At 29.3% G+C, this 23,466-nt stretch overlaps 2 protein-coding genes across 5 annotated transcripts; one reads left to right on the top strand and one right to left on the bottom strand.

The window, feature by feature from the left end:
* The first annotated feature begins 1,036 nt into the window (after positions 1-1,036).
* Positions 1,037-2,679, top strand: LOC125077202. 3 transcript variants are annotated; one of them, XM_047689060.1, is made up of 5 exons: positions 1,037-1,348; positions 1,456-1,656; positions 1,781-1,927; positions 2,001-2,112; positions 2,193-2,679. In XM_047689060.1, exons 1-5 carry the CDS (start codon positions 1,196-1,198, stop codon positions 2,603-2,605), a joined length of 1,026 nt encoding a protein of 341 aa, XP_047545016.1. In that variant the 5' UTR covers positions 1,037-1,195; the 3' UTR covers positions 2,606-2,679. The 3 variants fall into 3 exon arrangements, with proteins under 3 accessions (XP_047545016.1, XP_047545014.1, XP_047545017.1); XM_047689058.1 differs by having other exon boundaries at positions 1,766-1,927; XM_047689061.1 differs by lacking the exon at positions 1,781-1,927.
* Positions 2,680-2,847: 168 nt separating this feature from the next.
* Positions 2,848-23,169, bottom strand: LOC125077204. 2 transcript variants are annotated; one of them, XM_047689063.1, is made up of 5 exons: positions 23,102-23,169; positions 11,299-11,407; positions 4,390-4,569; positions 3,690-3,826; positions 2,848-3,451 (listed from the first exon to the last, which is right to left on the bottom strand). In XM_047689063.1, exons 2-5 carry the CDS (start codon positions 11,405-11,407, stop codon positions 3,206-3,208), a joined length of 672 nt encoding a protein of 223 aa, XP_047545019.1. In that variant the 5' UTR covers positions 23,102-23,169; the 3' UTR covers positions 2,848-3,205. The 2 variants fall into 2 exon arrangements, with proteins under 2 accessions (XP_047545019.1, XP_047545021.1); XM_047689065.1 differs by having other exon boundaries at positions 11,299-11,409; positions 23,105-23,148.
* Positions 23,170-23,466: the final 297 nt, after the last annotated feature.

Genomic DNA, 23,466 nt, shown 5'->3' with positions numbered 1-23,466 from the left:
ACAAACATAATCAACATAAAGGTAACTAAAAGTTTCTAACCAAGCAATACTTGATATTCTTAGCGTTTGACGAATAAAACTCAATATAAGCCCGCTTTGTTAACATTATGATTTAAATCTATTTATTTATTATTATTTAAATATTCAAATATAATAAGTATAAGTATAAAATTTAAATATATAAATAGTATAAATTACAATTTACAGATTTTAGATATTAAGCTTTTATCTTTCTATACATTTTTTTATTTGATATTTTTTTTCTAGGATGTATTGTTTATCCTGCGGCAGTACAGTCTGAAGCTAAATAATATGATAATGTCGCAGACAATGACTCGACTCTTCTATATTGACGTCATGGTCCTGTAATAAACATAGTAACCATCACGTATATGTACGTAATTGCAGTAGTCATGCGCCTGTTGATTTTAAAAAGCTCATATTTTTAGTATGATGTTAATACAATTTAATTGTAGGCACAATATTATATGAGTTAATGAATATTGTGCTTCAACATAATCGTAATCTTTTATTTTTAAATACTAACCAATAGTCAGATTTTAAAAATAAATAATTTTCTACAACATTATTATAAACTCTAACTAAACCCAAAATTTCGAGATGTACCTAGGTATATTTTTATGATAAAATGAGTTCTAATACTAAACTAATATTTTTAAATGGTTCATATAAAAACGTACTTTTCTCAAATTCTCAACCACTCCGAAAACAAAAAGGAATAATAGAACAAAATTCGAACATTGTTTACCTATAGTTACAATAAAAAGTCAAAAATAGATTATGAAGATCAAGAATTTAAATTTTAATGCATTTAATATAATACCTAAAAGATTCCAAATAAATAAAAAAAAACATTTTTTTTAATATATTTTCGTACAAATAATATTTTTATGTAATCTCGCGATTACTAATGACCATATTTTGATTTTGTTATTGGTATTGGTTCTAAACATTATGCGGCTGTTTGCGCGAAAATTAACAACCTGTCAATTGACAATTACCAATCGGTAATTATCTCTTATACACCTAGTACCCACCCTCATTTTGTTTTTATATCTTTATCTTATGACGATATTAGGTTTACTAGGACTTGACTTTTATATTTTAAATTTATAAATAAGATAGTAGAAAAGTATTGTTTCGAGAAATCGATTAATTATACTAATCGTTTAAAATGAATATAAAAATAACGACTTTTACAAATCCTTTCTCATTTTTTTGTGTTGCTAAAGATTTTAGTGAAAATTGTTTTAAGCTTGAAAATCACTCTGAAGTGAATCAATTTTCAGTAAATAAGAATAAAATTACAGAGGCCAACCATGGTCAAGTAAGTAAAAATTGTTTTTTGAGGGATTGAATATATGTATATCAATTTAAACCTTTTTCTATTCGTCTAAGGTGTAACAAAAATAATTCAATTTTCATATTTTTCAGTATGTTGCTGTTATGTGGGAAAATAAGTGGACTCGGGGTATAGTTTCGATGGAAAAACAGTTTTTGATATGGTTGATTGATTATGGAATATTTTTGCGTCCAAGTGAAAAAACTGTTTTTATAGATCTTCCATTAGAATACAGAAAATTACCAACGAAAGTATTTGAAGCGAGTATACATGGTGTCGTACCAATTGACAAGGTATTCTTTTTTTAAAAATTATGAAAATATATATTTCTACCTATGTACCATTACACATTCTAAAATAATATGTATTCTATTTTTTTCATTTAACAATAATCTATTAATGTTTCTATTTTGCCAGATATTGACAGATGATTGTCAAATTAAGAATAAAGCAACTACATCTTGGACCCAAGGTTGCATAGAAAAATCTCAGCAACTTATAAAAAATGCCTTGAGAATTTATTTTCAGCCAATAGCTCTTTTAACAACATTGCATAATCATGTGGTAACTATTAACATAATATTCTGACCATACAATATATTTACTCAAAGAAAAAATAACTCAAATTATATCACAGGTCATCGGAGATCTATTTCTTGAAATTCAAGGAAAAGGAGTTGTCAACATAATAGATGAGTTAGAAAGTTGGCCAGTGTTTCTCGCAAAAAATCAAGAAACTTATATAACTAGTAAGTAAAGAATTTAGTTAAATTGAAGTTCCTTCAAAATATTTTCATAAATTTTGTATATGTATATTTTTTTGTTACAGTTTTCACAAAACTATATGTAAGTCGCAGACGTCACCGTGCTTGTTTGCTGAAGCCAGATATACCTGATTTTAATGTGCCTGAAATAACATTGCAAATCAATTTGCAAGAATATGAAGATATTTTAGAAACTTCAAATAGTGAAACTGTTGTAAACAAATCAGAGTCACTATTTGAAGATACTGAAATTTTATCTTCAGGTCAATATGAAGACAAAAGTGCTTTTAAAATTTCTCCATCAGACATAGAAAAATATTCTAACAGTTATGTGACTCTAAATGGGAAAAAATATAATGTTTTAAGTGTTTTAATAAATAAAGCCAGAGATTTGAGTATATGTGAACACTACAAAGATTATGATCTCAAGTCTGTTGGCAGAGGATACTCATACAGGCAATCAAATGCTTCTCCTTAATGCTTTATAATATTTTGATTCAACATTGTTATTGTTTTGCATCTGAAGTAGATAAGAATATTATATAAACCATTTTTTTTAATAACTGTTTTATTAAAAAATTATTATATGAATATGATGTTTGTATACTATAAAGTCTATAATAGTTGTTCATTGAATTGGCTATGAATATTTTATATTTAATTTTGTTTTTTTGTAAGGTACCAAATAAAACGAATATTATGTTTTTGATTTTATTTTATATACAAATAGAAATTCTTCCCTTAGATAAAATAAACTTAGTTAAACTTATATAGACTTATGCTATTCTGTACAATAATTTTGTACGACGGAAGGGCAGTGTGTGTCGAAGAGATCGTTACACGTTTAGAATATGGCAAGTCCTAATAAAAAATGAGAGATGTGCTTCTTAAAATAGAAAATATGGTGCTGTTCATATTATTGACGTTAGTCTGTTATCTGTGGTAGAACTACAGCTTCTTTCACTTGTGCATTTGTTACACATGAGTATAAACGGACCTCTAAGTAAATCGCGCGTTAAATTACACAATTATATTAATTGAAGTGAATTTGAAATAAGCTTGTATGATGTGTTAGAAATCACAGACGGAGTTTAGGGTTGGTGCTCGCTACGTAATTAAGGAGTTCCTCTGAGTCCTCGCAGACCACAGGTTTCTCGTGATAGCAAGCGACATCGTGCCACGCGATACCGTCGTTGTACACGTTGTTAAGGACGCTGAGACAGGATTCTGAGGTTCCGTTGATGTCGAACTCAGCGTTGTCAGGCTGACGTTGCTTCTTGTGTCCGGTTTGTGACCATGGGTTGTAGCCCCAACCATTGGGAATCTATTAAAATACAAAATTACGATATTTTTATACATGTATCAGATTTTGAAACATCTGAATATCAAAAACACTAAAAAAACTTTCAGTGTTTTCTATTACCCAATAAGTTTTTAGATCCGAAGAAATGTGAAAATAACACTATAACATTTAAATAAATTAAAAATTTGCTTAGTTATATACATTTTATGTATAGTTTCAACAAAAAACTACCTAAACTGTATTCTTATTTTTCACAAACCTGGTTGGTAGGCGACATCTTTTCGCGGTTCGCAGACCAGAACCATCCAAAGACGTTCTTAGGCTCGAGATCTTTACGCGATTCACATCCCTTGAAGTCGCAAAGACGGCCAGAGGTCCATATATACGGAACATCGTCTGGAATAAAAAAAAAATGACTTGAAATATACCTGAATTATTAAATTGCTGAGAAATGTATAATGTTACTATCATATATTTATGGTCTATGGATAACTATATTTATTGTATATCTTCAGTACGCTTGCGAATGCTAAGTTGTTGTACGTTAAATTTAAATAACTTTCTAATTAATATAATATAATTAAGTTAATAGTGATGTTATATTTGTTTAACTACTAATTACACTTTATAAGTACGTAATTATTATAACAGATTTATTCAGCCCAGGCCCCTAACCCTCACACGTACATTGCGTTCTGGTGTACTGTCAAATATAAACTTAATCAAAGACTTACTTTTTAATTATTTAATATATGTACCTATATCAAAGATTCCGCAAAATTATATAAGTACCTATCTCAAACGTAATTTATATTTTGGTCAAAAGTAGGCAAGTACTTCGAAAAATTTAAGGCAAATAACATATTGTAATTTTGGTCAATAAAATTAGAATTAAATGTAATATCTACTTGCAAACCTATACTACTTTTTAAAGTTAAGAACCTAAGTCTAGTACTTACTTTGCTGAATGAGTTTGAAAATTAGATTATTTTCTTCTTGAGTTTCCATTGAAACAAGGTCCATGCAATACTCGCGGCAGATGTTGCGTCCGTCTAACCAGTCTACTTTCCTGTTAGCGAGCTCGGGAACGTGTCCGCTGTAGAAGTAATTGTGACCACGGTAGAAGAATTCCTTAGGCCCTGAAATCGCAGATTTATTTTTATTTAACATTATCATCACTTTCTTCATAACCTTTTAGTGACGACAATTAGCATTATATGTAAATCAACTATTAAGTCATACCTATGATAACAATTTTGACTAAGTAGTTGTAAAATAGGTGCTTATGTCATAGAAAACCGGTGACATTCACCTCCAAATATATAAACAATGAGTAAATATTTTTATTTGTACTTACAAAAATATTTACTAGCTTTATTGACAAAATTGTTAGCACTTGTTAATGAAAAGTGAATCTCGAGGTACGGGCCATTTTCAGAACGATAACTTTTATCACGGTCATGACATTGATGACTTCTAATTGAATCGAATAAATGACTTGAATTCAATCCGACATTTTGTCGTAAAAGCTTATGGAACACGTCTTTACATAACCCTGCGACGACGACCTTTTCGTATTGTGTAACAAGAGTGGTCACCTAACGTGGGTAAGTAAACGCTTCCAAAATAATTGACGGAAATTTCGATTGTTATTCTGTCTGGAAATAAAAACCTGCACACATACAAACAAAAAAAAAAGTTGTATGACAAAGGCACGGAAAACGCATCTGTGCAGATTTTAGTACCAAATAAAATAAAAATTGAAAAGTCATTTATACATTCAAAACTTTTGTAAGTACTTACAATGTAATTTATGCGCTTACATAATATAAATCATAACTACTATATTTATGTATTAAAGTTTTTTTTATTTATTAAAGTTTATTAATTATTAAAATGTATTTAAGCGTAATAAAATAATTTAACTATCATAAGCGTTACAGTATATGTTTGACATTGTTGATCCGACGACCTAGTCGAACAGATGCGTCTGTCACGCAGTTCCATCTAGGCCAAGGAACATGCATAAGTACTCTTCTACATTTTTTACCTACATGATTATTTGACAATAATTGCCTAATATACATAACGTATAATAACAGCTATAGATAATAAACGAATACTATACATACTATACATACTATACTATAAACAAATTTAACACATGATTTATAATATTACAATAACACAAGCAGTATTTTCTAAAATACCTATGTATTGTATATTCGCACACATTTATAAATTTAAAAAAATATTACAAGTAGATATATTACAGAAAACTTTGCAATGGAGAAGTGCATGTAAGTTGAATGTGCTTAGATTCGCACGATGGACAATTATTATATTGAATGAGGCCTTGTGCTGACAGACAAACAGATGTGTGATTGTCTGAGATAGAGCACACAGCACAATAGAAACAGCGAATAGAACTTCGCATTAATCTTCCACGAATAATCTCTAACGATTTAACATATTCAAGTGGTATAATATTCAACAGGTTTTGTTAGGAACTTAACGTGGATATTCAGTATTATTCTCGGCAATTTCTTAACAAAATAATAAGAGTTCAATTAGTAAATAATGCATTACATAGCTATATAGGCAGTTGCTGAAATAAAATTATTCAAAGCTATCTTAGTTTTATAAATAAGCCGAACCGAGATAGGTACCAAACCTAGGCAAGTACTGCTGAGTTTAGTGTGATTGATCCTTTTGTATAACTGTGTGATATTTTCATAAGCCGGCTGCTATAATTATGCATATTATCCATTAATTTAGAGTCGCTGAATAAACTTTAATCTTAGATGAAAGAATGTCTTTGCTTTTAATAGAGATATTTACGATCTTTCTTTTTATAATTATTAAAGAAAAAAATAATTTAAATTATAGTGAATATTAAGTTCATTCATGAAATAAATAATAACGGTACATCTGTATGAGGTTTTATGCGATTTTTAGTATCTTGTACGTCTTTAAAGATTAGAGCAATGTAATAAAAATATCGATAATGTCGATGTTTTTAATTCCAATGGCAGTTATTTACTAAGATTATTGCTGCAGCGAATTTAAGTAATTTTTACAATGGGTTTATAGAATTGAAAGGTTGGAATCCGATGAAGGTTGTATTGCATCATCCTTGATTTTGTGATTTTATTTTACTAGCGTACGATCTAATGAATGTGAGAATTTATTTTTATGAAGCATACTTTACCAATAATTAAATGTCATGGTTCATACTTAATCCTATTTAAGCATTTATCTTAATTTCATCTGATAGTGATTTATAATATTAGTAAGTTTGCATCATAGGTAAAACTTTTGATGTATTTTCCAATTGAATTTCATATGCGACGTCTGGTTAGCTTCTCTACTTTAACATTTATTTTTTTAACATACCGTAGATATAACGGCTTTTAAATATCAGTATCATAAAAGAGATTAGTAACATAATTATTTAAAATTATAATTGAATAGGTAGCTAGTACATAAAAGTGAAACATATTATAAAAAGCACTGGCGAGAGGAAGCTTTTTTTGTAGAGTAAGTAGGTCAGGAGAAACGTTTATCCTGATTTAAAATATTGCTCGTAGTAAAATTCATATATGTAAAAATGTGTCCGAATCTACCTGTGTGACTTATTTTTAGCCATTATTAAGAAAAAAGAAGATGACAATTCAAATTATTTACTTGTCTGTTATTTTTTAAAACGATTTAGATGTCTATTTTTATGGGTAGATTACAATCTTCAAAACTGTATCATTTAAATTTCTAGAAAGAATTTAACCCCTATCCCCAGTAGTGGTCCTCCGCCATCACCTGTGAGGAATAAAGATAGAAAACAATTGTTTTTTTGTTTTACCTGCAGTAAGTACGAAGACAATACTCGTTATAAAAAATGAAAGAATAATTTTGTATCCTGTCCAGTCAAGTGTTTGGAGACAAATGGTTATTGCTCACATATCCCCATAGCCAGTGCAGGTCCTTTTTGTCGAAGTTTTAAACACATATTACTACAATGCGATACAAGCCATGGGATATACAATGTTATGTTTACTTGGGCCTATGTTTTCTTTTCACCTTAAGGCGACTTAATAACTGATGTGACTGTACATCAATGGCAAGTTGCGATAGAGATATTTTTTATGAATAACTAGTTCTCGGCCGCAGCTTTGCTCGCTTTTAGGGGATGGTCGTCAACTTTTCCGCATACCAAATTACATCAAATTAAATTCAATGGTTTGTGCTATCCGTGAAAGAGCGACAGACGGACAGACAGACAGCGTTACTTTTCCATTTATAATAATACTAATATTACTATAGAAGTAAAGATTATATGACATGTTTTTTTCTAGAATTTAATTTCAGTATTGTTTACTAAGATAAGGTTTTTTTTTAATCTTTAAGATGTATTCAAAATGTGCGTATATAATATACCCATCTCTTTATTACTCATAATAATTCTTTACCTCTTGTATTTTGACATTTTTTTACTATGCAATATTATCTACTTTTGCATAATAAAAATGCGAAGGCCAAAACTAAAGATTAAATAAATTTTATTTCAAATTGTTTTCTTACATTCTGTCATAAAAGGAATCAATATTTTAAATTAAATAGATTTTCATAATATTAAATTATTCATAAAATCAGGTTTTAACTCTTAGTTTAATATATCTATTTAAATAAATATAAGTGTTATTCTATCTATTTCTCCATCTTTTCCGATTGTTATCATTTGTGGTAAACCAGCCATTAAACACGCGGAAATAAAATTACGTATTTAAATTGCGTGAAATATGAATAAGTAAAGTGTTTAGATACGAAATTACATTGACTTTCAAATTCCAAACGTGCTTTCGTACCATGACTAATTAAATCAATACTTTTTTTTATATTTCCACATTTTAAATAGGGCTACCCGATTGTATTATTGTAAACGAAATATTTATTATTTAGTCACCTTTTGTATCTAGTGAAAAAAATAATATATAAACAGGAATTTATCAAAAGTAACAAAAACAAAGTTAATCCCTAATGTATATTGTCTGACGACTTAACATTGTATACAACGACAATTGTATATATATATATTATTTTTTTAACAATTTTTTGGGATTTTCAGCGACAAAAATAAATATCAGTCCCATCGTTCCCTTAATAACATTTCCACCACCAGCAACAATAATAATAGCCTTATAATCACAAATTATTTTAACTGAAACTGTTAAATCATTTTTGCCATATCTGAGTCGGATATAAACATTGCGCTTTGAAAAACGCCGACATCCTTTAAATTTACATTGAAACGTTGCGTCAACTCCTCTCTCGTGGCAGAGCACATTTCGGGCACATTTCACTAGTAAATGATGTATGTCATCCTCTATCCTACTTAAATCACACCTTGTAGAAATTTCTGCATTAGAAATCGAATTTTATTGAGTGGAATACATTGTATGCAACGATAATTACACATTTATTAAAATCATTACTAATTCAAAACAAAAATAGAAAAGAAAGGTCGCCTGTAACTTACGGCAGCAGTTCTTAACAAGATTTTTACTTCGTATAATAAGATTTAATTCTGTATATTTTAAAATAAAGCCTTTTTTTTTTTAATAAGTACACTAACAATATACATATTAATTGATGGTTTACACAACATCCAAAAAAAGTTAAAAATAAATCATAATTAAATAAAAATCATTTATAAAAGTTAAAATATATTTTGTACTTATTTAAGTCCTAATTATATGTTGTCGATATATTCTTAGTTATCTTATTTATTTATTCTTGATTGTGAAACGGAGATATAAAGTTTCAATAGAAAATACTAAACCTCCATCAATCTTCTTTATTGTTTTTCAAGTTTTAAATTGCTGTAAATTTTTATGACATTACGTAACATTTTGATCTTGGAACATGGTTCGAATAACCTTATCACGTTGACTGGTTTTGTTGTTACGTGATTCATTCATTTTCACCATGTCTGTTGTGTAATGTTTTACCCAGTAAGCGGAATCGTTGCCTTAATGTACTTCCCGTTTTCCAAAGTACCTTTGTATATTCATCTGCTCGATTTTTACTATAGAGTAGGCACAGGTCATCTTGAAAATTAGGAGACTATATCAAATAGTTTCCACTAAAAACTAAAGTGTATTAGTCAATAATAGCAGTAATTAAATACCAAATGAGTAAGTACGCACACACAGATATATAGCGCTTTTATATTTATTATATAGCATTATATTTGTAAATAGTAATCTTTTGATTAAAAATACGTTGTACTTTAGCAAAATACTTAAATCTGTTCCATCTTACATTTAACCTAAATCTAAAGCTAATGAACTAAAATAAAGCTTTTATCTTAAATATACAAACGAAATAGTCACTTTTTAGGTTATATAGGGATAAAGCGTTTGTGTTAGACAAGGAAAAGCGCTTTCCTCGGGCTCGGCACGTGCGTCCCGCCGCCCGTGACCTTGGCAGGTCAACGAACTGAACTTTTACTTTCAATGCTAAAGATTTTGTTTTTTAAATTCATAACATTCAAATACTTAATATTGTAATAACCATTTTATTTTATCCAAAATAAATATAAGTCGCTAAATTAATTGAATATTATGATTTAATATATTAAAGGATAATATTCAATTATAAAAAAGTTTGAGGATAACGCTGATGTATAATATAGTTTTAATATATTATGTATATCAAATTATTTTTTCTCCAGTACATCACATGATCTTTTAAGATTGCTAAATAAGAGGTCAAGGCCTCAGTCTGCTAAACTACGAATTATTTAAGGTGGTTGTTTTGAAAACATATGAGATAATATTCTTGTAATAAAACTAACTAATAACTTTTAAATAATTTTTCTTTATGAATATTCTCTGATTCTTTGATCTGATGATTTTATAAATGTATGTATATCTAATAACAGTGTTACTTCAATAATAAGGTTTGTAAGTAAAACATAACAATAATAATATTACATTTATAAAGAAATTGAAACCTTCTCCTCAAAAGGAGAGGAGGCCTTAGCCCAGCAGTGGGAAATTTACAGGCTGTTAATGTTACAAAGAAATTTTACTTATGTGTTTGTAACTTAAACTGAAGAAGTATTTTAAAATTAAATATTCATATGTAAAACCAGCCTGTTGGGAAATTTACATAAAAGTAATGTTGAACTGGTTTGGATACATAAAGTATATCGTAGAAGATTTCGATGAGTAGTAACCTGTTTCCTAGGTTACACCTTTAGTTTGAACTTTTACTTTATTACCACACACCATATGGAAAAAAGATAACGATTATGAAACAAAAGAATAAAATCAATAGTAATAGTTTACTGAGTGGTAGCACTTAGTGCAAGTAGTTTTTTTTCGGTTGCAAGTGCAAGTGTCTATGGGCAATGGTGACCACTTACCATAAGGCTTTCATCCATGTCTACTTTCCCAACAGCTTATATAAAAAGTATTTATATGTATAAAAGTATGTATAAATTAAAAAAATATTGTGAAAATAATGTTTTATAAACAGATTCTAAAAAGATACTCAGGCAAAGGAAATTCAATCGAAAACAACCATGTAAATCTTCTTGCTGAATTACACTCGAAAGTTAAGAAGTAAAAAAGTTAATTTTATTAAGTTTTATCACCATTTAGTCACATTACTATATTCTCGAGTTCTCTAAGAACAGGCAGACAGGATAAATGTCGTCTCTTTCCTCTCAACATACGTTTTACCTCAAAAATAAATGATGCAACTGTATTGCGCGAGATTGCCAACTCTTGCATCCTGACCTAGTAATGTAATGGTTTGGCTACGGAGGCATGTTCGAATAGCCTAAATTAAAACAAACGACTTACTATTGGCGCATTTCGACGGCACCGGCAGGGATAGGAATCTTCCAGGTTTTTGCGCAGAGGCTAACGCCGCTAGCGCTGTTGCGCACGCCACCATTACCCACGCCTGCATCTGTAGACAAATAAATATAATTTAAAAAAAAATCCGAGTGCGCTACTTGTTTTTCGATACTTATAAAACTATAAAAGGCAACAAGTAAATTATAAGTAATGTTATATTTATTTTTAAAATAAAGTAAGAAAATTGTTTTATTGGATTTTTTTAATATAGTAATGTTTGTTGCATACTCATATACCGGACACGATATTATAAATATTCGCAAGATATTGTACGAAGTCTTAAAAAAACATGAAATAACTCATTGTTATTTAGTATTATTGTGTTTATCGTGATTTATATGAATAAATTCAATTTTATTAAATAAGCAAGAGGCTCAAGTGTGTTTACACAAGTATAGTGTTAAATGAGAATTAAAATAAAATATGTTCATAACGCATTACATGAATGTTTCATCGCTTATTATAATAAATCTGCATCACACGCCAAGATCGGATTACATACAACGTAACCAAGCAGAAATGTTGATAATAATTAATGTGTCACCGGATGGACTGGTCCAAGGAACGCGTTGCATAAGCAGAAGAATATTATTTTTAACTTTAAACTTTAAGATATATAGGAGCTATTTAAATACCAACGTATCGGCTTAATAGATTTTTAATAGGCCGTCAGAATTTACAAGAATAATGAGCGAGAGGTAATCGAACTCACGATTGACTTTTAGAAGCTCAACATTTGTATTTTGTTACGAAATATCTCATGAGTATTTATTCATATTAACATCATTAGAAAATTAAACATTAGGTATTTATAAGTATCTACAATTACACAAACGTACATGTTTACTTACGTTTTAATCATATTTTATCGTTTACGTTATTGTTACGAATAAGTCTGTTTTTAATGTTCTTCCAGCAAATATGCAGTCGCGTTACGGGATCATTCGAAGTACGTATTTTATAACTTACGAGCTTGTTGTTGCACCACTACTGTTTTTCAAGTTTAGTGCAATATAACATCCGTCGTTTTTATGACCAAAGATTTTTGAATGAATAATTGTACGGTACGAAAATTCGTTTAATATGGTTGAGAGAATGCCTTTAAAAGATTTGAGTAATTCTAATAAATCAACAAAGTTTCATAGATAAACTAAGTACATGTATAAAACAAATGTCTTAATAAAGATGCGTTATTTATTATATTCAGAAAAGAAAATTTATTGCTCATTCTCGGCTCGTAAGATTTATAGCATCTGAGACATTATTGATTTAGTTGCATATATCAGTCCTTTGATAGGCTTCAACAAAGTGTCAGCTTATAGCTTGCGGGACATCGATCAAGCGGCCCTGCAACTTGCAAGCCTATCGTATGTTACGCAACTTTGTCAGACGGAACGCGAAACAGCGGGCGCGCCCGAGACGACGTCTCGTCCGCCACCGGCGACAATACACATGTAAACGAAACACTTCGACCTAATTTATTAACAAGCGTAAACTGTTAACCGTGTCACAATCAGTGCGACAATGCAATCGCTAACACAGCCTTTTTTGCTATATTCCTCTACACGATTATCACACACAGCGCTCATTACGTCGGAGTCAAACGTTAAGCAATCTATTTGTCTATTGCAAAGGTCTATCAGAATAATCAATGGATCAAATTAATGTCACTATATGCGTCGATGAGTAAAAACTCGTTGATTTTATGTACACACGTACACGATATGCTAATATAGACTCCATGGCATCAACATAAGAATAAAAGCAGCGTGTGTAAACACCCGGAAGCAGGTGACTGTCGTTAAGTGGAATGCAGAGGAGTCGCCTAGCAAGTGAGGCCAGCCTTGACACGTTTTATCGCTTTTAACTGATGTAATTGCCGTAAGAGGATAATTGCGATCCACTTCATCAATATAGAATACAACACGTCACCATAGGCGCAGTTGTGACGGCGCGTCGTGTAATATCAGGGTTAGATCTAATTAATACCCTCGCCTTAGAATCGTGATAATCTAGATTAATGGTAATATAAGCTCACATTATACATCCTCACTAGTTGACATTGAAAACTAAAGACGTACTCTCGTATTATCGTTTATCTTAAGTCATGAATATTCATGCGAACTGTGTTTCTATGGTTACCTTCTGATTGCTATGAGTATTGCTGTTTAATAATAAATCAAAAGTTATTACCATATTCATGACGTCAATCTTAAGATTTTTAGTTTTAATTAGATATTTCGTAAGCATTAAATGTGATTCTATCAAGCAACAACCAAAACACATCTTTTAACACATTTCGAAGAAATACCATTAAAAAAAATAGTGGAATCCGATTATACATAAGTTCGTATAATTTTAAAGGCAAATACACTTTGTTAAGTTAAACCACAACTAACCTAACCACATGTCGAACATTCATCAAATACGCTGACAAATTCAATGGTATTCTGTATGTTTACCAATCGTGAATATAGTGCGAGGCTCACCACAATGCTCCACAGTTTTGCAAGCTTTCGAGGCCGGACCATCAGATTCGTTCGCGACTCACGATGCTTCGTGAGGTGCTTTATTTAGACAATCTAGTACGCCTTGTCAATTCTTGAAACGTTCTAATCTTAAGCCACTACGATCAAACAAATGTACTATCCTTGTACAAAGGATTTAAATGAGATCGAATACTTCTCAATAGAAAAAATACGTTTGAAAATCATTTAATTAAAAAAGAATATGTAATTTTTTGAGATAAAACTTTTATAAACTCATCAACTCATAGCAAAAATAATATAATGAAGTAGAGCACAAGCATCGTGAAGAAGTTTGGTTTTTAAAAAGTTATAGACACGGCACCTAGTGTACAAAACACTTAACAAAAATTCACGTAACTATGTGTGAGGAAACATTTTATTTCACAGTAATTTTTCAAGTATCTTGTCTTACTTCCTAGGATACTTTTTTTCCAAACTACATATAAGTACCAAGCATTGCTACTAGCCATAAAAGAACAAGTTCCGCATAAAGTTACATCCGTGAATGTTCCATCAGGCACTTTAGAATATCATTTGTATTCGTCGTTTATTGCAACGCGAAAACTCTTACACTTCATCGAAATTCTATTCATGGGCTAATTTGTTATTTCTTCACAACATCGATGTCTTCATATACAAGTGAGACTTTTACTGACATATTCACATATAATAATTGTTGTAATAACTTCATTACAACGATTTGCTAAAATCCCATATAAGTTAAAAACGTTTATATAAATATTTTAACGTTTTTATAAATTTGTGTTTATAATTAATCTCCTGCTCGGCGGTGCAGGAAAACATCGTGATATCGTCTAATTTCAACGAAATTCTGCCCCATGTGCATCCACCAACCCGCATTGGAGCAGCGTTGAGGAATATGCTTATTTTAACATTTAATAATAATTCCCTTTACAAAAACAAACAAACAATCAATTAAATAACCCGTGCGAAGACTGAACTAACGTAGATATCAACTGCCTGCCCAGATTTCGCAAGTTACATCCTTTAATATGGTTTCTATTTGATATTTACAAAGAATTCGATAAAGGATAATTCAATGTGAACTTGCAAATTGAAATTTGTTGCACAAATTTAAACTATATTAAGTCAAAAACATAATAATATTATATTTTATTGAGTCAATTTAGTATTCTTTAAAAGGCTTTATTGATCTATTTTACATATGGACATTTAAATTTTGTTTTGCAACGTATGCAAATTAAATTAAAACCACTTATTCATATAGAACAATTTATTCTCAACATATAAGCCATTTGCAATTGAAACACTCAGAAGTTGTGCAAAAAATATCGATAAGTTGTGAGCTTGTCACCCTATCTTATGGCCTAATAACTAAACTGGTAACCGAATAGATTATACGTATTATACTTAGGTTTTATTTCTGTCCTAAGAATCGGAGTAACGATTACATGGTCAATAGAGATATTCTTGCCGTCACTTACGATTAACGATTGTGATGAGATGTGGAATGGGAATGAGATGATTGCTTCCAGGCTGATTCAAAGAAAAAAAAAAGGTTGTTCTTGTATACTTAGTTTTTGTAAACAATTATAAAAAAAAATCCCGCTGAGTTACTTTCGCCGGTTCTTCTCAGGTACGAGAAGTTAATTTCCGAACCGCTGGTAAATTTTTGACTATCAATGAGCCAGCGTGACACTTTTATATTGAATAAAGATTTCGATTTTGATCTTTATTTAAGTCTACCGTTTAAATATTTTTTGTAAATAAAACATTTTTTAATATTGTAGATACTAAACTATTCACATAAACCACACGATTATCTCATCCCTTAGCTATGCTGAATATTTATTATTTACCGTTAATGTTTTGTAATGTTTGTATATTAGCAAGGAAATCACACATACCGTCAGTGATATTTACACATTAATTAGCGGAGTGATGTATCCTCATGATCGCGTAGTCGAAGCCAAGTTCAATGCTGTTTATTAAGCTTACGATTTAATTAGAATATATAACGAACATTATCTTTGTTTATTCGTTGCAGGGCTTAAGCTCCTTACTTAATCTCAAACACAGATTACACAAGTTATTTGTCGTACATCGATACACTATTGCATCGACACCTTTACCGTGTGAATACAGCGGACGTAAAAAATAAATGAAATATCTTATGAAGGGTTTCAATTATGTCTTCACCGCAATCATAATTAATCAGCATCATAATCGTTAACCAGTGATTTGTTACGATAACTGTACCCATTGGTTGATTATGTCAGGTCGTTATGGGCTTGTAAGGTACGTTTTGTTTTTATACGGCTCTTATCGTTTATAAAAATATATATTCCCTAGAATGTAATCTCACAGTTGCGAAAATTTGTACTATTCTGTTTTATGTAATATTATAGACCGTTATGTACCTATTTCATTGAATAAATCGCATTTAACACTAACTGTATTGTATGTTAGTATATTATTATATATAAAAATAAAATTTATAAAATGTTTTTTTTAATCTTTGTAAATTCTTGGTTCATCTCAGATATCTTCGCTGCAGTTTCGTCAATCCTTCACTATGATTTGACTTAACTTTAAAATTATTTGACATAACTATGATTTATAATCGTAAGGTGTCAGTAGTAAGATGAATAAATAAATAAATTTAAAATAATTACAACATTCTAAACACTGTTTACATGATCAAAAATCTTATATGCCGTAAGTGCGAAAAAGATTTCGTCAAGAATATAATATATAACATATACACTGACCAACATAATAGTTATGAGTGCATATGAAACATTTTGCAATTACAAGCATTATTTAAATTAGGCACCTCTTTTATGAGTTAAAGTTACAAAATACTCTTGTTTGAAGTTTCCTAATTAAAATTGCGATAGTTTCGACTTCACATTGATGTAATGTGTGCATAATTCAACCTCCTTACGATGGTCTACGCAAACCCAACACGACACTAATATTTTTTTTATTCATTCAACTCGTGTGAACTTATAATTAATATTAATTATTTTTTTATTAAAAGATTGATCAACTTATCGATTTGGTATATATCTCAAAGTTTTTACTCAAAATTTTGCAATGTTATATTTTCTCGTGGGAAACTCTTAAACTCTCTTTTTTGTAAAATGAAATATATGTAAATATAGTGTATGTACATATGGTATATTTGACAATTAGAACAAATTAAATGTTATTATTTACATTTAATTAAAATGAATGATACAATACTCCATTATCTATTCTATATATATTAATTTAAATATTAATGCAACACTATTACAAGTATATCAATTGTTTCAATATAATTTCGGTATACAATCTCGTGAGATTGATGTTATCTTATAATGTCCCACAGACCCTTTCAATATGACGATATATAAATGTATTGTATTGAAATTGATCACATCCAAAACAGAGACGCTTACACGAGTCGTGTCTTGAGCAATGTTTGATCACATCATTGCAACACGTGCCATATCATGATTGACCAAATTACTATAATATATCTCCTAGGTTTAATAATGAGTTATATACGCAACTATTTAACTGGTTTTAAATGTAAAATAATTTTATTCGATGATTTGCGACACTCGATATTCGATCTTTGTAGAAGACATCAACGAGCTCTTCAAGTTCAACTTTATTAACAACTTCCAATGACAAAAACTATTCAAATATATTACGGACAAACATTAAATTCTCGTTTAGTTTAATACACAATTTATATAATTGACAAAATATAAGACATTACTTTCTTCGAAGTTTCAGAAAATTGAAAGTAAGTATTTTTTTTTCAAGCGACTTCTAAAATGGTGGTTGCATATGTTTTTATTACGACGGATGCTTAAGCTGACTAAACCCAAATACAATGACTAATTATTTAATGAAGTTTTAATATTGAGTTTAATTTCATCGGATTAAATAATTTCACGTATTTTACTCCATGACACTATTGTTCCATGAGAGAACCATCCGGCGATTAAACAATAAAAAATATGCGCAAAGTTATTATATTCAGCTTATAGTAGCCTTGAACCGTTGCGCAACTTGCCATTTGTCCCACAACCACCACGAACACACGACCTCAGAATAGTGTAATTATATTAGAAATGGCACCTAGACAAATGTTGAAATTAGTAGAATTATTTATTAAATTCTTACCTTCTATTTGAGTTTCAATATGCTGTCAGTATTTTTATAACCTTTCAATTAAAAATTGCAGTACTCTTTTACGTTCTCTTCGTTTGTGTAGTTCTATTCATTGTTGTTAAAATACCCAATCCCTAACCTTAGTACAACTCTGTAGTGAGCTTAACAAACGATTTGCAAACAAAGAGCTAGATGTAGATAGTATCGGATTGTAAACGTGTACATATTTGTTAATGGTGTCATAAGTCTGAAATTATTTTATAACTTAAAACGTGACTATAAAACAAACAAAAACGATCGAAATGAATATTGTAAATATCATATTGTAAAATTGTTTTTTAAGACATTTTATTTGATAACAAAAACTTAGTACGAGATAGAATCATTCGTGTTAATTCTGCAAGACGTTACTCAACTCGGCCTTAGTTGCAGCAGCCCATAATCAGTAGCTCTATCGTATTGCTGCCGTGAGACTCAAATTCTTACTACAATGCGAATATTATTTTTTCTTCTGAAGGTGCCGACGCAAAAAAATTGTTCTCACAAATACAAAAAGCCGTTGTGGTACGCGAGGCATTGGTTTTTAAACAAATAGTGTACTACAAAACAAATAGTCATTAACATATCAAACAGACAATTATTTTAATTTAATAGTAAAACAGCTTTTTGTATTTACGAGTTAAAATTTCGTGGGCAAACCTACAAAAGCTATAAATTTAAAAATATATTTGGGTTTTAAATAAAGATATAAAGTAAATGATAGATATAAAGTAACTTAACAGCCTGTAATTGTACAACGGCTGGGCAAAGCCCACCACTCCCTATGATAAGATTTTGGAGCAAATTTAACCACGTTGTTCTAATGCGGTTTAAAAGATATACCTGGTAGACTTCCATTTAATACATGTAGGTTTCCTCGCGACGTCTTGCTTTACCGCCAAACATAAGATGAATTATAAATAAATATTTAGCACATGATCATTCAATTATGCTTGTCTGGATTTGAGTTTGTTATATTAAGTATAAAAAAGATTTTCTTCTTCGAATGACACAGATAAATATCGTAACATGGTCGATGAGTCAAAAGAGGCTATTGCATGCAAAGCGCCTGTCGGACTTCATAATAGCCTACGCCACACATCGGACATATGAATTAGTTTTAATTTCAGAACATTTACTTTAAATATATACATTAACATTGTCTATGCGTAAGTGAAAGTATACGTTCGATTGTTACATTTTTTTAAACAATTTACTTAGTACCAACTTGTATCAGTTGAAACACTGGGTTTTAATAAATAAAATAATATAAATAAAAGCGTCCGGCCAATATTTTTCGTTTTAATAATGCTTTTATCTTCCTTGAATAGTGCCATAGTAAATTTATTTATCTTGACATGTTTAATTTACGTAACACTAAATAAATGAATGCTCGACACAGATTTGGCCGGTTTTTCGTCTCTGCTCGAATACTTGTGACGATAGGGTTTTCCAATTCAACGTTTTCGATGTTGTTCTTTAAATTAAACTTTGAAATAAAAAACTAAAAATATTAAGTCTTAATATAATCATAAATACTGCATTTATTATTAATGTGGTTTATTTCCGCTCATTATAAAATATCCATAGAAAATAATTAATAAACTTTAATTTACGATGATCGAAGTAACGTGCCAAGACTAGTATATAGACGGAATAAAAATTGGTATTGGTATTTGGTACGATTAATGTCAAGCTATTTTAAAATACAGACCACAATTTAAATTTCGTTGACTTCATTCAACAAAGACCACGACGCGTAAACACTACATTAGGTATGCTCTGCTCTATGTTACATAATCCGTTTGAAGATCTTTCATACGATGCTACAATAATATAAAAACAGATTTTTTTAAACTGTATTCCTAAAACGATACTCGAAGATAGTCTATTGTGAAAATGTATTACGAAATAAATAAAATATATTAATTTATTAACATGTATACAAGAATAAGAATTATAATAAATTTTGTATAAATCATTATAATTACTATTATTGTCGCATACATTATACATTTTGTATGCATAAAGTCATAAGAAGCGATGTATATAAAGACAATAGAAAATACTAATTATCAAATTAAAATTATGCAATGTTAGTTAGCAATAAAATGAATATTTTACGAATAATAGAGATCGATTTATTCATTTTGCAAACATTTAAAGTAATGTGTTATTATTCCTGCATTTTATTATCAACCTAAATAAAGGATGACATTAAAATTTATAATATTAAAAAAAATGTTTCATGTTATATTAAAATCATAAGCAAAAATACTCTATTCAAGTACTTGTAACTTTTAATATTATCACTGTTAAATCGTCATATTACAGGATTAAATTAAATCGTAAACGGAAGGATATAAACGCTTAAACGATAAAATTGTGCTTTTGAGAAATGAAAAATTGAGAAATGACTTGAAATTATTTTCTTTAAATCTAATTTTTTTCTCATTTCATTGACAAAATGTAAAACTAACAATTTCGGACCGTTACCTACGTTAAGAAAACCTGCCGATAAGAAAACCCCGTAGTTATTATTTTTTTCGAATCAAATAAATAATAAATCATTAACAATTATTTGTATATGTTTTATATGGAAATCAACGCAATACTCTACACATATTTATATCCTCATATTGCGTAATACACATTATCTATTAATACTTTTTAACATCAGATTTAAATTTATGAAAATGTAAGCAAAGGTTATCAGTGGAATTTAATTATATAATTTGCCTCAGAAAGGACTGTTTTGACTTTGGGAAGTAAGAAGTATATCCCCGATTGCTCTTACTTAAAACATTTAAAAGTTTCGTATCAAAATATTATACATATATTCTATCATTTTTTTTGAAATACGTTACATGTTTCGTAACAAATGTAAAATAAGTACTTTACTCTACGTCTTTAAAAAAAGTTTTTATATTACATTGATGTAACAGACTTTTTATCATTATAAATATATTCATTTTAATGTACATCATTAACATACATTTAAAATTAATATATATAAATTGTTTGTAATTATATATATATATATATATAATTACAAACAATGTATAGCTTTAAAGGATACGAAAACATATAAAAGTTATATTTAAACGTGATAAATTCGTAACGTTAAACTTTACGGATTTCGATATCGATTAAAATCAAGAATCTGTATTGCTCGTCCAATTCATTATATTCACTCATATTTAAATCTGATGAAACGTGTTTATCAATGTTAATTAAAATAATTCAAGAGCTACGATAAAAAAATCAATCGAATCTGCTTATTTTATTTCGATTTGATTTTAGAATTCATCGTAGCCTGCTACCGTTTTTGATTAAAAGTGTTTTTTAATTATTATTCGTTGAGTTTTTTTTATATGTATTGATTTAAGCGGAAAAGAGGTTTTATGTTCGAACCATATGTTTTTTTTAGTTACTACTTGTTTGTTTTTAATTATTTCTAGTAGCCGTTTTATATACAGTTTACTTTATATATTTTTACAGTTCTTTATACAGTTTATTTTATATAATTTTTATAATACAGAGTATGTCATACGTCTATGAAATCATAATGATATCATAATAGTTGCATTATTTATGATTATTATTAGTATCAATACGGTCATTATTTATAGAGTAACTATTTTTAATTTTTATTTTTATATAATTAGGGTCTTAATGTTAATAATTTATATCTTTATTTTGCTATTAGACTTGCACATACGTCATTGTTGTGGGTATATAGATTAATAAAAAAAAAAATACCCAGCTTAGCATCCTTATCACATTATTAGATCCTTAATACATTATTAGATCGTTAGGAATATTTATCAATCTTATATTAAATAATATGCAGTATTTATGTATTCAGTGAAAATCATTAAATAATTTGATGTCTGGTCTTTAAAGTTTATCCGTGTAAGCATATTTATAGAAAGGAAAAAGTATGATTCATATCATATGTTTAAAAAGTAAATGTTGTCCTACGCTATTCTAGACTGTATGACACGACCATTTCTCTAAAAGTCTACTTAGAACAGGTTTTCAAATCGAACACTTATCTTAAACATTCGGTTATATATTTTGTCACAGAATATTAATTTGAAAGTCGACATCTTTACCGGTGGAGCGACCTTCACAATGCTATGTTATGAAACTTTTGACTTTGATCCACTAATTAAGTATACAATAAAAAAGCTAAGGTATGACTGATTATGTTTTATATTTTTATTTTTTTCTATATAATATTTATTAAGGGGCATAAATACTTATTTCAAAGCTCAATGCGTTTTTAAGAATTACCAGCAAAGGATATAATCATACTTAAAATGTTCGTCATTATTCAGTCTCACACATTCTCTTAATATTTTAGATTTAAAAAAATATCAAAATAAATTTTCAAATTTATTATATTTAAAATAAAACACTAGTGATAATAATTATTAAGTATCTAAATAAATTCTGGCTCAGCTACCGTCACAATGTGCGGAAAAAAAGATGTGCATTTAAACCCAAAGAATACATACATATTATTGTTTGATTTATCGATTAGTAACATTATAATGTTTATTTTTAAGACTAGTCGGTTCAGAAGAAAAGGGTGCGCGATAACCTCAACATCGTGTTGCAACTGCAGCTTGACACACATACGACTTTCGTACAATCCTTGTTTGTCAAAATTGAAAATAAAAGGACGCAACTGGAACGGTGGCCAATTTTAATGTCAATCTTTGTGTCAAGATGTCTGTATAATAGCAGCAATCATTGCGTGAACTTTGACGCAAGTTTTCTTAATAACGTCGCTTCGTTATTAAGTTAATGAAGTCGTTATGTGTAATTGAGTTAATCATAACGGCTACTTAAAATAGTGGGTTTAAAACATTTTTTTATTGTATGAATGTTTAGAGTTACAGCACCTCTCTGTATACATATAAATATTATATTTTTATAATTGTTATTAATCGGTTAACTATATAAAATCGTTAATCCCGAATCATCCCTTCGACTACCCTATATAAAATGTGACTTACCTTTTTTTGAAGATAAAAATACGGCGGGAAAAATTCACAAAGACACTGTTGTAATAGCGCGCGGCTGGTTTGGACGAAGTCTTTTATAGTCAACGTAGCGGGGATGAGGCGCACGCGCATGGTGGGACGGCTTCACGCGCTATACATCACCACTGTAACTTGATCTCTGAAGATCCTGGTAAAAAGAACCTTTTGTCTGTACTTGACTATATATTATACGAAATCTTACATGTCTATAATGAAAACTTATATTCATAATATAACTGAACAAACCTGTATGATATAAAGTATAGATCACAAAAAAATACTTTCCTAAACCCAAAATAATTTTAAGGAAAAGAAAAAATAAAACGTTTTTGCTCTCT

Source organism: Vanessa atalanta, chromosome 3 (assembly GCF_905147765.1).
Source record: "Vanessa atalanta chromosome 3, ilVanAtal1.2, whole genome shotgun sequence".
NCBI lineage: Eukaryota > Metazoa > Arthropoda > Insecta > Lepidoptera > Nymphalidae > Vanessa > Vanessa atalanta.
This window is presented reverse-complemented; position numbering and strand designations above follow the sequence as displayed.

Bases quoted from the DNA above. Each gene is read 5' to 3' on its own strand.
- LOC125077202 (XM_047689058.1), top strand. From the start codon at position 1,196: ATGAATATAAAAATAACGACTTTTACAAATCCTTTCTCATTTTTTTGT. The intron at 1,349-1,455 runs GTAAGTAAAAAT...CATATTTTTCAG, and splicing joins CAGAGGCCAACCATGGTCAA to TATGTTGCTGTTATGTGGGA. The intron at 1,657-1,765 runs GTATTCTTTTTT...AATCTATTAATG, and splicing joins GTGTCGTACCAATTGACAAG to TTTCTATTTTGCCAGATATT.
- LOC125077204 (XM_047689063.1), bottom strand. From the start codon at position 11,407: ATGCAGGCGTGGGTAATGGTGGCGTGCGCAACAGCGCTAGCGGCGTTA. The intron at 4,570-11,298 runs GTAAGTCGTTTG...CTGCGATTTCAG, and splicing joins GCCGTCGAAATGCGCCAATA to GGCCTAAGGAATTCTTCTAC. The intron at 3,827-4,389 runs GTAAGTACTAGA...TTTTTATTCCAG, and splicing joins TTTCAAACTCATTCAGCAAA to ACGATGTTCCGTATATATGG.